We start from the raw sequence: 16,023 nt of genomic DNA, 5'->3' as shown, positions 1-16,023 counted from the left end.
AAAAAATTAGTAATGCTAACAATTTTTTTTATGCGGTAAATGGGTTTGGATCCTACCGGCAGCGTATCGCTACCCGGACCTAGTTTAATTCTTAAACGAGAGTCTTTTTCTTGTCCTGTATAAAACGTTCACAACCATAATGTCCGTCAACAGCAATTGCAAAACCAAGAATGAAGATCTAGATAAACTGGTTGAATTCTCTCAATAATCTCTATCAAGCACACTATAGGGCATCAATTCCAGCCAGCGAGGATAACCATGACTCTAGATGAATAAACATTCGATAAAGCTTAAAATGTAAGAATTTCCTTGGCGAATTCTTGGGCTAAACAGGTTGACCAAACATTTACTAGTCCACAACTTCCAAGTCCAACCAAAAAGATTTGGAAGCTCTAGAATGCCCAGTCCCATTAAGATGAAATGGAATTTATTATCTAGTAATTCTTGTAAATGCGGTTAATGTCTTCAATAATAAAGCATATAGAAAGGAAATGTGTTCATTTAACAAGATGATGTTACCAACATGAGAACAAAATGTTTATGCAGAAGGGTCATGGTTAGCAAGCATTGCTGGCACCAATTTCCAGACCTGGAATTCAGAGAGAACATGAATGCAAGATGGAAGCAATCTTGTAGATAGGTCTTGCAATTTGCGGGAAAGGACTATGCTATTTGTTTTTGCATGAGAATTGGTCAAACTATCAATACAATTGTGGCTGTTTGCTTCTCACCATCAATGTCGCATCGCAATCATTGATACATGATCAATAAAATCCAATTTGAGAGGCTACTGCTATCATGTCCTTCTCCTGACCCGGTGAGCCTTTGACGGATGAATATGATTGAAGCATCTCATAAATGATTAACGTGGATCAACCAAGAGAGAAAATCACCAACTGGAGTAATAACTGGATTACTTACAACCAAATTAGCGCATCAATTGGTTGCAAGGCATCTTGCTACTCTTTATCAGCGTCGTTTGGATGACAGGAAATAACCCATCTTTCATATCCCAGATATGACATCTCAACGATGATGGTCCCTATGTCTCCATTCTTTGAGGAATTCGGTGTAATGGTCTGTCAATGTTAATCATTTCTGGTATGTGGCTCGAATTACTCCCTTCGAAGTTGTAGCTAGGATTTGCATGGCCATAACTGGTTCCACTGTTTTGAATAAGCCCCTGATATTGTGCAGGCATCACAGTTGATGGGAAGGATTACGACACTATGCATATGTCAACATCGTGGATGAAATGTGACACGGTAGGTTAATGCTTTAGAAAAAGAAAACCCCAAACACAAACCCTACGCATACCTCCATTTTTAGACCATGTCATCTTAGATTTCTTCTTTGTTCTCGGACGTCTTGTTGCTGCACCTCGTTTGTGCTTTTCAGCAAGCACTTCATGTCTTTCTGCTACACCATTCCAACACTATACATGAAGTGGACAAGAAATAGATAAGAAAACAACATATTAGAAAGTCAATACTAGAGAAACTTCTTGTTTTATCATATGCCCACCGACTTGTCTGATAGTTCTCCTTTTGAGAGATTCCGGCCTTTCACAGGCAGAGGAGGAAGCGGAGGCAATTTCTTAACCCCCTTGCTCCACAGTACTTCAACCTAGTACACAATAACCAATCAAAAAAGGTAAATCACCATAAACTAAGCTAAACTTCACAATGAAAACCAATAAATATAGCCAAGAAGGATACTATCATGTGCCCATAAAGGTAGACCGATATTTGATAATCTCTTCAGTTAAAAAATATTTGATTATTACTGGAGATATAGAACCCTAGGGCGCCCAGATAGAGGTCATTCAGAACCCAAATCAACTTAAGATTTTCACCTGAAAACAGAGTCTTAGTACTATAAATGTATGTTGCTGTTAGGCAGAACCATAGCTTTCCTTAACTAGCCTTCCAGCTACAGCTCTCCTCCCGAGAATCTTCCAGTGCCTTGTCCCTTTCTTAAATCTAATTAATACCAGAACCCTGATCAACAAAGCAATAGAAAAATCACAATCCAAACTTAAAGATCATAAAGGAAGATAATATAGCACAACCAGAAATGAGACAAAAGGGTACTTTGAATAACCTTTCTGCATTAACATCACCTGATTCAATTATCAAGACTTCAAATTACCCTCCATGGCAGCTACAAGCACAAACACAATCGATCAATCAAAGAAACAATATATATGCCTCTACAATTTATAATAAACGATGAACTTCGACAAACTTCTTCTCCATTTTCCATCCCTTAACCTGAAAATAATAAAATACACCAACATTGAGAATGAATTTCTATCCTCTTAAAATAGTAAGAACAAGAATACATGTCCCTGTGTTTTCACTATCTCCATCGCTGCCGCCATCCTCCTACTCCTCGAGTCTTCTTCATCGCTATGATTGCTTTCGTCTCCATTGTAATTGATAAGAGACACAGGAAAACAAATAAATTAAAAATGAAGCTAAATATTAATAGATGCTAATTTATTGTGAAAATAAGGCCTAGTTTCTTCAACTTCACTATCGTCGCTACTGTCTTCTGAAGGATAGGGGCAAACCACATGGCGTTTGCGCTTCCTGTCGCTTCCAGGCGCCATGTCTAAGAAAGATTCCTCGCTGCAATGACGTTTGAATTGTGGGAGTTATAAGCTTTTTTTTAAAGAAAAGAATGACAGTTACATAATTAAACAACACGTTGCTCCAATGAACGGCCGGCCGAGCAGGCGAGCACGCTGATTTTTTTTTCTTCTCCTATAAGATATCATCTGTGATTTCTTTTTCTTGTTTTTTTTTTCATTGTTTAAAGAACATAAATAAAAATTTACGACACTGCTGTGATATCATCGCTTATAGATTGATTCAAAGCCTTGTGTTTTACATCAGATTTTTCACTCTTTTTTTAAATATTTTTTATTAATTTCCTTTTCTTTTTGTTTATTTTTTCATTTAAACCATGGCCCTTGTAAAAGAAGATAAGAGGAGCATCATGGATAACTGTACTTCGAATTATATATGAAAATTTTACGTACCGAAAATCATTATGTATAAGAAAGTTATAAACTTTCTTGAACAAGAAGGTTTTTTTATATATATATAAAGGAATGGGAGATAAGAAATTAATCATTCATACGAGTAATTAAATGGGATCACAATACAATGATTGAAAACGAAGAAAAATTTCTGGGGTCATGGAAACTGATCCAAATAATCCAAAATCACATCAATTTAAGATTTTTTATTTTAAAAAAAAAAGTTAAAATGATGCGTTTAAAAAACAATTAAGTCAAATAATGTGTTACACAAATTTTAACTAAATCAATAAAGTCGCAAAGAATTGACTTATTGAATCAACCAGTTTAACCAAGTTAATTTCTACCAAATTTAACATGAAACCAGGCTTATATTAATGAGGTCCCGAGTTAATCGGGTTAACCTGCTGGGCAAGTTTAATAATACTGAATGTTACACCCTTGACATGAATTAACAAATCTTACTAACAAAAAAACAAGGAGAAAAAAGGAATGACATCTAGACATTTGAGAAGAATGAAGCAACATACATTTGACAAGAATGGAGTCGCAATGGATTCTTAATACAATTTTTATGGATTAGTGTTAGTTGAACTATAATGTGATTAGCAGATTCTTAACACATTTACCATTATATCTCAGGAGAGAGAACAAAAAAAACAGAACAGAACAGAAACTTTCCATTAAACATTGATGTTGGCAAAGCAATGCTTTGCAGAATTAACTTTTGACTAGAAAGCATAAACGTAGAAATGATACATTTCAATCATGGACCCAAAGACCAGTCCAATATGTCAGAAAATCAATTTCTCCTAACCAGTTTAATAAATATTCTCACCTGCAACTAAACACTTACTTAACTACAGCTTTACAGTGGAAACTGTGAATGCCCATGCTACGTTTGCCTAAAGTATCACAAGCATCACAATTGTAAAAGTATTATACAAGGTTGCGCCACAAAAATTAAATTGGTCTAAACTTCTTTTCTTCTCCCATAAATTGGAGGCAAATATACCTGTGTATCAGACCTGGGGTTGGGATTTCGGTGCCTCTCACCCATTTTCTTTTATTGGCAGCAGCCACATCTTGGAGCGTCTAAAATCAGCTTCAAAACTTCTATTGAGGTTTCGCAAGAGTCCTGCTAGATGCACCATGCAACAATTTGACAAATCCAAGGAAACTCAACTTTCCATCAGTGTGCCGAATCCAATCATGTAGAACAGCATGAACAGGAACAGAAGGGCCAAGGCCGAGTTCCTGAAAAATGAGATTGATTAGTCTCTGCCTTTTGACTTACCATATTCATGCTTTAATGCTTCAGCAATACAAGTTTAACACACACACAAACAGTGGCATAACATGCATTATGATTAGACCAAAAAGTCAACCACAATCAGTTTGCCAATAATTCATTTAAAGAACTGAAAAGTTGTTTCTAAGATGTATGGACCACTGGAACAGTTAAAACCACATCTACGATGCAGAATTTGTGCAGGTAAAGTAAATAACTGACAAGAAGCCTATGTGCAAAGAATTCTTTGTGGGGTCAGAGATAAGAGAGAAACATACTGATGCCAGCTCCTCAATGACAATGGCCCTGTTCCCAGCCTTCTCAAACAGTTCATAGGCACAACGGGCATGTTGCTCCCATCTATCAAGGGCCTCTAGCTGATGGACACTTAATGCAGCTGCGGAAAATTCCTCAAAATTCATCCTTCTGTATTGAAGTGCATTAAGCTGTAACCAACAAAAACAAGCACCAGTTGGAATTGAAGATTAGAAAGTAGAAACTGCAAAACCACAAATGACAATCTAAATAGCTACCACAATTGAAACACCTACAGATGCTAGAAAATCAGGAATCCGTGACTCCTTCATGGCGTCTGTAGAATTTTTCATCAAGGTCTGACCATTAAAAAAAGTATTAGCATAACTAACGACAAATGAGCTAACAAGTAATAAAAATTAAAGCACTCAAAAAGCAACCAACCGTTTTAATATTTTCTAAGCTTATAGTGCCATTTTTGTTTGGTTCTAAGAGCACAAACTGCTCCTTCAGATAAAATAGCTCATCCACAGTCAACGTTTTAGATAGAGCCTGCCAAAATGCCAACAAAAAGTTCAGTACAAAATCGTAAGAGCGTAATCATCAAAGGTCGAGGCTACACAAAAAACTCCCAAGTAATTTGCTTAATGATAGCCCCAAATTGCTTGATAATAACCACTTGTAAGAATTATTACATGGCTGTTCAATGACAACCTTGTAATCCATAAACTGCATTTCTGGAGCCCATTAGAATCATTAATCAGCCAGTGCTAAGCTGGGCATATATTTGGAGTTACAGTTACTTGTAATCCATAAACTACAATCAACATTAAAAGCTAGAGAATAGCAAAATTGAGGTGTACCAAACAAGTTCTGGCTAGCATTTCTGGCTCTAGCCATGTATACATTTTCAAAATAAAATATGATCTAAACATCTATGCATATTGTCTGTATTAACCCATAGTGACACCTTCACAACCACTCAACATAAGCACATGGAAGCAACATAGGAAAAATAATGACATAAGTTGAAAGGAGCTTTAAATGAAAAGTTGCACTTCACACTCAAGTAGGCAGCATCAAAGCACATTACAAAACAATCTCATTGGTAAATTGCATTACAAACCCATAAAGCAGCTTTCCGAAGAGATGATGAGCGCATATAAGCCTTCATGAGTTTGAGTATGAGTATATCCAGAGGCACTTTAACCTCATTAGAACTTTTAATCCAAGGATGGCCTGCAACAAATAATAGCAAATATCAATTCAGATTCAAGAAAGCCAGCAGGTAGCGTTTGAACAGTGGTCAAGGCATTTACTTAGTGCCTGGGCAGCAGTCAATCTTTTTCGTGGGTCTTTATTCAATAGGCGCTTGACAAAGTCTTTTGCCTCTGGAGAAAGTGAAGGCCAAGGGGTCTCATCAAAACTTGGATCGGCTTTTAGAACAGCACGAAAGATCCCAGATTCAGTTCTGGCCCAAAATGGACGGCTTCCACACAACAAAATATATGCAATCACACCAATACTCCAGACATCAGCCTCTGTACCATAAGATCTATGTAGAACTTCAGGTGCTACATAGTATGCACTACCAACAATGTCATTCAACCTTTCATCTGTAAAAAGAGATATATTTTAGAAACCACTAGTGAATTCATGGAGCTATTGAAAACAAAGCAGCCAGCTACATCTCAGAATAAAGAGCAAGTGCAAACCTGGCTTTACAAAATCTGACAAACCAAAATCTATGGCCTTCAACTGGGAGTCCTCATCCTTTGATGTGAACAAGAAATTCTGATCCAGCAATCAGCTACACTTAGATAAGAATGCATGAATAACAAAATGCAACTATGCACGCAGTAAGCAAATAAGTAGTCAGTTTTCAACCAACAATTGATGACCAATAAATTAGCAAAAAAGACAGCCAAACTTAGGTCGTTGTTGTCTTCTTCTTCTTTTTGTCTCAGTTTTTTCACTTTTAATTCCAGTAAAATCTCTAAAATCGAAAATCCTAGCAAAAGAGAGTACATGTTATCACATGTTCTTCCCTCTTCCTGATCATTTTCATCAAGTTGCATTCAGGTCAAAAAAAACCTTGATGCACGTGATACCAAACAGGAAGAACTTTTTGACGCCTATAAAATTACAAAAAAATATCTCGCAAGGGGCACACACTTATATTCCACTCATAGCTCAAAAAGGGAAAACAACAAGGACTCCTTAGAAGTCGCACTGGTCTTTATTATGCAAGCAGATTCAGGTGCTCCAGTTTCATACTCTGCCTCAAATAGCACAATTGATCCTAACTAAAAGCTAATGAATGAACAATTTGAAGAATTGGAAAGGAATAATCTTTCAAAATGCCCAGGCATGAGACTCTGAGAATATGACTCTCAACTGAAGCTGCAGGACAGAATGCAACTGGCTATGCATGTTAGTAACACTGTATCTCACCTCAGGTTTAAGATCACGGTGCACCACACCCTGAAGATGGCAAAATGCTACAACATTTAATATCTGTATCATGACAGCCTTTGCATCGTCTTCTGTATATTTTCCGCCTCTACATGAAAAGAGCATCACTTGATTAGCTGTGAGCAGCTGACCAACTAACTCCATTAAATTCCAGTTCTTTAGTCCATCAAGTAGATCAAAATGAACTAAATACTGGTATAGCTACTATTTTATACCTTGCAAGAATTCTATCCAAGAGTTCTCCTCCTTCACATAACCTGAAAAATGCATGATAATCACAACAACCCATTAAAATAGATGCAGAATACCATCAACAAAAATGAAACTCAAAAGATTACAATCTATTTCACAACATAACCATAATAAGGATCTAACATACGAAAAAAGAAAACACAGAACAATCAGCACTTACTCCATTACTATATAGACATTATCATGATCTTCATAGGCATCATAAAACTGTACTAAATTGTTATGCCCGTTCAATGCTCTCAGTATGTTAACCTCCCTTCTCACATCCTCAATGGCAATTGCTGTAGTCATCTAACAACAAAAACAAAAACCAAAATAAGCAAATGAAACAAATTGGCGAAATGCAAGAGCCAAATGTCTAACACCATCAAGCAGCAAATAAAATAAACCAACTAAGACCGATCCAGCTGGTCTAGAAATTAACACAGAGACAGACTATTCTCCATGTAGTTGAAACTTAACAACAGGTTTATCTTGATCAAAGTAATTTCTCCCCAACAATTTAGCTTCCCAAGACACTACATTTCATCATAATGCTAAATACAAAAACAGAAATCAGAAACCAACAATAAGATTACAGCACGCGCTAAAGATCTACCGCGAATGCACAATTCAAATATATCATTAACGTTTTTTTTTTTAAAAAAAAAAAAACTAACACCACATGTATCAAAGAAACAAATTAAGAAAGTAACAGCACACGTATCCCCACAGATCAAACACACCAAAAACACTAAACTTGAACCCTAAAATCACTCAATTACATAAAATCACCAACAAATTAACTAAAATAATAAAAATACCTTTGCTTTAGGGATTACTTTAACAGCAACTTGTTGTCCTTTGAGTTCACCTTTTTTAAACTTGGCTTGACAAGTATACCCAAAATGTCCTCGCCCTACTTCATCTCCAAGCTCATACTTATTTCCAAAATGCTTAGAGAATCCAAAGCTCTTAACTAACCCTGCCGCCTCCGCCTCGCCTCCTTCCGGTATCGTCGCCTCGTTCGGCTTCACCGATCCATGCCGCCTCGCAAGCACTGCCCGTATATGCTTCGCCGGAGACGGCGGCGGGAACGGCCTTTTAAAAAGCCTCTTCGGCGTCGAGTTCGCACTGGCCGCATTCCTCGCCGGAGATCTCGCTGGCGAAGACTTCTTAGAAAAGAAGTAGTGAGCCGGACTCGGGCTGAAAAAATTGAAGGGCGATTTCTTAACGGATTCTAAGCCGGTACTGTTGTTCTGATCGTTAACATTTGGGGTTCTGGGATCCGGTCGAGGTGTGTCCTTGGTAGGAATAGAGTTGTCATTAGCTTGGATAGCGATGGGAGAAGAGAGAGTGGAGTTTGGGGAGGGTTTAGAGGTGCAGATACCCATTGTGTTAAGCCTCTCCCCAAACAGAGAGATTGTTGGAAAAAAAACAGAATTGGAAATGAATTACTTAAAGCATTTGAATTGGAAGTGAGTTTTCTTCCAAAGGATTTTGGAATTTGAAAAAATAAAGAAACGTAAAGGAAACTGAAGTCTGCCTGTCTATGGTGATTAGAGGAGAGAGAGAGAGAGAGGATAGGGAGGGGTCTGTAACTGTAACTGTAATGTAATATGGTTAGATAGAAAGGAAGCAAGGACGGTGTGTTTTGTTGTGCTTTTTGTTAAGCATGGTTTCGATTTTTATTAGTTTTGTGATGTTAACAGATAAATAAGTTTGGACAAACCTCACATTAGCCCTCCAACTATCAAGAATGCGGTTCGACCACACTTCTCTAAATTAATTCTTGAATTTTGTTTTTTTTTAAGTTTTCAATTAATATATTTTTAGTATTTTTTTAATCATTTCAATGTTAAAAATAAAAATATATTATTTTAATATATTTTCAGAAAAAAAATATACATTACACCACAATTTCAAACACGATATGATTAAACTTATAATCTTGATTTCTATTTGTATTTTGTAACGAGTCTAACATTATAAACTGAAATTTAGCTTATTTAAATCTTATTAAATTCATGCTTAATTTTTGCTTTGACTTATTTAGATTTACTTGATTAATAAATGAGTAAATAAGTTTATTTGAGATTTTCATTTTCTCATCACATTAAAAACAAATAAACAAAATAAAATATTAGAAAAGAAAACTGTAATTATGTCTGTTGCAATTAACTCGGGTACTTTGTGAATATTGGAAGATCTAATTGAGAAAAGATAACTCTAAGAGCGAAACTGAGAATAACTTGATAGTTAGGGGATTAATTTGAGGTTTTCCCAACAATTTCTATCAGCTTTCTGCTTTAGAGGTGGTGGTGGTCCCAACGAGCAGAGTAAGTACACGTGTCACAATTTTGGAAGGGTTGTTTAGAGCCCGTTTATTGTTATAGTTAAGGTACAACCGTATTTTTGAAAAAAAATTAATTTAAAATTATTTTTATTATTATTACATCTTGTTAATGTACTCATATAAATATAAATTTAAAAAATAAAAAAATATATTATTTAAATAAATTTTTAAAATAAAAATATTTTAAAAAACAACATTTCTAAATATAACTTTATTTTATTACCTGAATTTTGACTGGTGCTTGTTGCTTTTGTTGTGGGTTCTTTTTGCCTGAATTAACGAGAAAGAGGGAAGGTTCCTAGATTTTATCTTAATTTGGATAAATTGAATTATTTTATTGATAAATTAATTTTCTTTTGCCTTCAAAAAGGCCGAGGGGGCATAAAAAGTCAAAAGCATTGCCGTTTTAATTGCCCGCCCTTATTAGGCAGCCATCAACCTCCTTAATTAATCTTTCTGTTTAGTTTAATTTGTGATTTAAAGTGTTTAAAACGTTAAATTAAAGTTCCAAAAAGGGAAATGAAAATTGGGAGAATGTTCTTCCGACAAAAAGAAAAGGAGGTCAAATGATTCATTTTCCTTTTTACCAAATGCTTCCTGATCCTTTCCTTGTTTTTTCTTGCGAAAAAATAAATAGGAGAATCTATTATAGATTTTTTTTTTTGATTTACGTGAGGTGTCCGGGCCAGCTTACGCGCACCACGACTATTCCCCACGGCCCACTGGACATCCTGCAAGCCCAGGAGCAGGTAAGGCACCGCGGGGGGTGACAGGCATGCACATAGAGGGTCGAACCCGGAACGGGGGCGGAACAAGTCACACGATTGACCACAGCAGCTAGACCCTCAAGTGCATCTATTATAGATTTTGTTTGTGTGTGTGTGTCTATATATATATATATATATAAGATTTCTACTAATTTTACGAATTTTTCCATAAAAACTATGTCTTGATAAAAAGATAATTATATACATTAATTTTATTTCACCAAAACAATCTTTCCCTTGTTATTATAAACAATTTGATAAATGGATATCATGCGAGATTTATAATCAACTTGTGATCAAATTTGTTTAATGAAAATAAATTGAAAAATCTCTTATTTATTTCAAAAATACTTTTATTTTCGGATGTGTATGCTCTAGTATTAATTTAATTGAGATTATCAAATAAGTAAAGTTTGAGTTAAATTTAAATTTGTGGAATCTTCTTATAGTTATTTTTATTAAATTTAAATGGATAATTGCTCAAAATCTTTTATAAAATTTAAATCAATCAAAGCAATTTCTAATTTTAGATTAAAATTCCCTCAAACTATTTTTCATTTAAAAGTAAGTTTTTTATTAATTTTTTCTTCATCTAACAATGAAGTGCACTTTTTCAATAGCTAAAACGTGACCAAATTTATGGATGCTTGGCTTTTCCCTCCAAGACTTGTTTCTTTCCTCCTAACATGTTTTTTAATTGTTAGTTAATTTCAGACTCGTTGAATTAGTTAAAGTATACACAAGCTAACCCGGATACCCATATATATATATATATATATATATACTCCCAAGTTTTAGGGTATTTTTAGCCATTGAGAAAGTTAGAAAGTCAATAACATACAAGTCAACTGTATTTATTACTTTTAGAATTTATGAAAACCTAATAAAAGGATCCAATCTTAAATAAAAAATAGTTGGAGGGAGGCCCAATTCGAAAATTAAGAGTTGAAGGACTTATTCTTAAATTGCTTGAGGTTCAATAGAGGTTTGGACTATTTTTAGCTAATCTAACTCATTAGATTTAAATTGTACCGTTATGATTTAGTATAAAATAAAATAGAAACAACTTAGCTCTTTATTATAATATTCTATTTCTCTCGTTTAAAATAATTTTTTGAATTAATGTGGAGATTTGAAATATAAATGATTATATTACAAGGAGGATATAAATTATGTATTAAGCTGTGACAATGTACTTTTGCTTGTGCAGTAACCAATCAAAAATGATTAGTTGGAGCGGCTTTATTCACATGAAATTGAGAGCAATTAATGAAGGAAAATTTCAGCATTGTCACGGGTGTTATTATTATTATTTGCTGATATATTTTCAAAATCGAGTGACAGTTAAATTGATGATTTTCACATGACACTAAGGTTGTGGTTGTGTTTATACTACAATTTTGTTTTTAAAAAAATTAAATTTAAATTTTATTTTAAATTAATATTTTTAATGTTTTTTATATCAAAAATAAATTTTAAAAAATAAAAAATATATTATTTTAATATATTTCAAAACAAAAAATATTTTAAAAAACAAATATTTACCATAATTTTAAACATTAACTAAGTCATCATGGTAAATTAACTTGATGTGGAAGGGTTTGGTTTTTTTACAATAACCAGGTATTTGTATTATATCTTTTTATATATACTAATATATTGGATCGATCTTCGTAACAGGTTAATAATAATTTTTTTAAATATAAAAAAATATAAAGAGTATAAAATTATATTAAATGTCTTAAGTCTGACAGCAATACTAAATCCAATGTTATTGGACCTAGCAACAAAGCCAAATCTAAAATTGTCAAACCAGACCCAATAGGGCGGTTAAGAAATCCAAAAGTTGTTGAGTCTAGTTGGGCAGCCGGATCCAATGTTGTTGGGTCTTGATGACAACAGGACCCAACGCTAAGAAAAAGGTAATTCAATCCAACAAAATCTCAAATGAAAATTTTTTATCATCACCCAGCTTTTATACAATATAAAAAAATATTCCTATCAATTTATTTTCTCTTTGCTGTATGAAAAAAATTAAATAAAAGAAAAGAAAAAAAACCTAGAAAGATAAGAAAAAGAAAATTGAAAATATTTGGATGTGGCTGAAAGCCAGACTGAATAGCGTTGGATGTGGCTACTAAACCAGACCTAGCATTTGTTGGAAGCGACTTGGATCTAGCTGCCCAGCCAGATTTGTGTTGGGACTCAACAACTTTTGGCACAGAAAAAAAAAAACGATGCCCCTAATAAAATTTTTTGAACTAAAAAATAACAAAAATAATACTTCTATAACGCTACAGTGTCGTCTATATAAAGTATAAATACTTTATATATATCTATAATGTGTTGCTTATAATAATAAATTTATGTTCATGGTACAGGCCCCGTATTTTTCCTAGTTTTTTAAAATATAATATAATGTATATATAAAAGTACAAGTATGTTACCTTTGAACGAAGACGCCCAGGCACTGGATTTGATGCCTTATTGTAGTCGTGGCCCAGCTTATGATTATAAAAGAAAGTCAACCAATTACAATGCATGTAGACTGTAGTGGTGGTACAGCAAATCTAAGGTGGCCATGTGACATACGATCTGTCGTGTAAGTAAACAGATATGGTTGTGTGAAATGCAGAAACCATATCAATATATCAATGTAGTTTGGTGAAGACCCTTCAATTTCAATCCGATCATTATTTTGCCGATTCCGGTGGTGTTTGTTACTATTATAAATATTTTTTAAAGTAATTTTTATTTAAAAATATATTAAAATATTATTTTTTTATATTTTAAAATTTATTTTTAATATTAACATATCAAAACGATTCAAAACACAAAAAAATAAATTAATTATAGATAAAAAAATAAAAAATATACAAAACTCCGGTTGAATCCGCAAATTCTTTTTTGTTTTATCAATTATATAATTGGGTAATGTGGTTGAAAATATTTTTTATATTTAATATTTTTAAGGTTTTTTAAATAAAAAAACATTTTAAAAATCATTAAAATACAATGGTGCCTTAATCATTTAGCTAAGGAAACATCAGTATTTACTTTTTATTTTTTTGGTGAGGAACCAGTGATCGGAATTTTAAATTTAAACTCCATATTATAGTGGGGGGCAAAAGAAATCATGAAATTAAATTCATCAAGTCTATAGTGGTTGGTTGTAATAATTCAGATTTCAATTCCAATAAAGTTCAGACATTACTTTTTATCAAAATTCTTGTAATGAAACTTTAAAATTATCAAACAAATTTATTATTACCGGTTCCGAGAACATAGCGAAACAACAACAGTATAATAAATATTATTTTTTAAAATATATTTTTGATATTAGTACATCAAAATAATAAAAAAATACATAAAAAATTAATTTAAAACTAAAAATATTTCAAAAGTTTTAGACTCGCACTTCCAAATACACCTCAATTTTACGACTTAGCACATAATTCTAAAGCTTGATTTCAATCTGAAACTACATTCATTATCTAACCGCCCACTGACATGCTATCATCATAAATTCATTATTCAGCTCCCCACTAGTTACAACCTGCCATTGAACTCATCGCATTCTCCCTTCTCCTTCTTGCCCTACCAAACTTATCCAAACATGTCGTCATTCTCAGAATTAGTAACATTAATTTATTTGAACCTTATCAATAAGAACATTGCAAGGCCAATAATAATAATAATCAGAACGATGATGATGATAAGTTGCAAGACAAAAATAAAAAAAAAATCATGGAATAATTAATTAGGAAATCCCACATAATAAGTTTAAAAAAGATGAAAGATTCTTGGATTAATAAATTGAAGAAATGGTGGGATTCAAATCTCCCACCCCAAGTATTAAAAGAGATCAAATCTGAACGTGTAATTGAGGCGTGCCGGCAAAGGCATCAATATCTTTCTAGTGATCTGAGATTGACTACGATACGGAGCATTGCTGGATAATAATACAAGATACCCAGTATTTTCTTATTATGGATTCGATCCTTTCCTCCATTGTTAAATCAAAAGGCCTTAAATACTGTGGATGTTGGGGGGTAGCTGAATTTAGAGCAGGAGGTTGACTTGTAATAAAATTGAAAGGGAGTGCGGTGTTTGTTTTGGAGAAAAAAAGAAAAGAAAGAGAGAAAAGATAGTTGCTCGTTAGATCATAAATTAAATATTATAAATAAATTTATTATTAGATTTATCGATGGATATTGTTATTTTTATTTGTAAAAATAATATGTCATTGTATTTTTTTCATCGTAATTTACCGATGAAATACTTATATTGGTGTATCTGTTTCTGTTTGGTGATTTTCTAGTATTGTACAAGCAACTAAATTATAATCACTACATGGTTTTGATTGATTGACATTTCTTATAATACTATTATTATTATTATTATTTCAACTGCTAAAGTAAAAAAATATTGTGATTGTCATTTTTTTTCATTACATTAGATTATTTTTTTTTATTATGTAACACTCCAACTCTAAATATTGTAAAATATATAAAAAATAGCATATATAATATAGATCAAAATAACATTAAGAAAAAAAATCAACTCGTCCTAGTATTATGATAAAAACATTATATTGTATTACGATAAAAAAAAAAACAATACTATTTACAATATGATAAAATTTATCATTAAGATATAAACTCTCATCAACTTTGTTCTCAGTCATATCGAAGAACTTTTAGATAAATATATAATTTGTATATGATATTTAATAGTTAAATTATAACGAAAACTAGTAAAAACAGCTTAATTAGATATCGTGTCCAACCACTACGACGTCAATGGAAATATTTGATTATATACACAGCACTTTGTCTAGCATGTGGTGACTCCACTTTGCCAATCTTGTCATGAGGTTCTGCCATACTGTTCATACTGTGGCTGAGCTGAGAAAGAAGAAGTAGAGAAACATATTCATTGCAGAAAAGCTGCCGAAGGTAGCAGTTGAATAAGGTTTTGACTGCTGTGGCTGCGCATGATGGCGACGATGATGATGATGCTCATCTCTTTTGGAGCCAAATCATAGTGGAAGTTGGTGCCGGATAACTCCAAGGAAATAAAATCACTGTAAAGAACACAAGACCTCCCCTGGTGGATTCAGGAAATGACACTTTATTTGAACTAAAGCCTCAATATGACAAAATGCATTTAATTTGACTTTACTGAATGACAGGATGGTACTATAGCTATAGATGATGCATGATTAGAGTGTTTTGTTTTTCTCGTTCAAAATTTATTTATTTTTAAATTATGTAATATTTTGTTCTATTAATTTTAAAAATAATTATTTTTAAAAATATTTTTTTAATATATTTTTAAACAAAAAATACTTTAAAAAATAACTATAATAATAATAATTACAAACACTACGGCAAGCTTCTTGCCAAGAGCATTTGAAATTTTAATTATTTCACCAATAAATATATATACGTTCTTTAGCTCAATGATTTATATAAACAAAGACGTGTTTGGTCAACATAAAAGCAATTTTATTTTGTTAAAAATGACCCTTTGATGACAACATATAGCAAACCTTTTTGCAAGTAATATTTTCTTTCTGTAGAGGAGAAAAAAACTTACT

At 32.9% G+C, this 16,023-nt stretch overlaps 1 protein-coding gene and 1 long non-coding RNA gene across 5 annotated transcripts; both read right to left on the bottom strand.

Moving 5' to 3' along the window:
- Positions 1-451: 451 nt before the first annotated feature.
- On the bottom strand, positions 452-2,795 carry LOC127905559 (uncharacterized). 4 transcript variants are annotated; one of them, XR_008059707.1, is made up of 6 exons: positions 2,576-2,792; positions 2,123-2,246; positions 1,856-2,000; positions 1,529-1,626; positions 1,318-1,435; positions 452-1,183 (listed from the first exon to the last, which is right to left on the bottom strand). It is a non-coding gene; the product is annotated as an uncharacterized LOC127905559 (long non-coding RNA). The 4 variants fall into 4 exon arrangements; XR_008059709.1 differs by having other exon boundaries at positions 1,525-1,626; positions 2,123-2,795; XR_008059708.1 differs by having other exon boundaries at positions 452-1,227; positions 2,123-2,794.
- A 913-nt stretch (positions 2,796-3,708) lies between these two features.
- LOC7477958 (CDPK-related kinase 5) lies at positions 3,709-8,937 on the bottom strand. Its single transcript, XM_002310700.4, has 11 exons — positions 8,123-8,937; positions 7,480-7,610; positions 7,283-7,324; positions 7,047-7,155; positions 6,308-6,386; positions 5,912-6,208; positions 5,719-5,831; positions 5,037-5,144; positions 4,889-4,951; positions 4,616-4,783; positions 3,709-4,303 (listed from the first exon to the last, which is right to left on the bottom strand). Exons 1-11 carry the CDS (start codon positions 8,690-8,692, stop codon positions 4,163-4,165), a joined length of 1,821 nt encoding a protein of 606 aa, XP_002310736.3. The 5' UTR covers positions 8,693-8,937; the 3' UTR covers positions 3,709-4,162.
- Positions 8,938-16,023: the final 7,086 nt, after the last annotated feature.

The sequence above is a fragment of the Populus trichocarpa genome, chromosome 7, assembly GCF_000002775.5.
Source record: "Populus trichocarpa isolate Nisqually-1 chromosome 7, P.trichocarpa_v4.1, whole genome shotgun sequence".
NCBI lineage: Eukaryota > Viridiplantae > Streptophyta > Magnoliopsida > Malpighiales > Salicaceae > Populus > Populus trichocarpa.
Note: the sequence above shows the minus strand (reverse complement) of the source record. Positions and strands in the feature narration are given on the sequence as shown.

Excerpts from the sequence above, each read along its gene's own strand:
- LOC7477958 (XM_002310700.4), bottom strand. The coding sequence starts at position 8,692 with ATGGGTATCTGCACCTCTAAACCCTCCCCAAACTCCACTCTCTCTTCT. Across the intron at positions 7,325-7,479 it reads AATGTCTATATAGTAATGGA|GTTATGTGAAGGAGGAGAAC; the intron begins GTAAGTGCTGAT and ends TGCATTTTTCAG. Across the intron at positions 4,784-4,888 it reads TTCCTGATTTTCTAGCATCT|CTTAATGCACTTCAATACAG; the intron begins GTAGGTGTTTCA and ends TGTTGGTTACAG.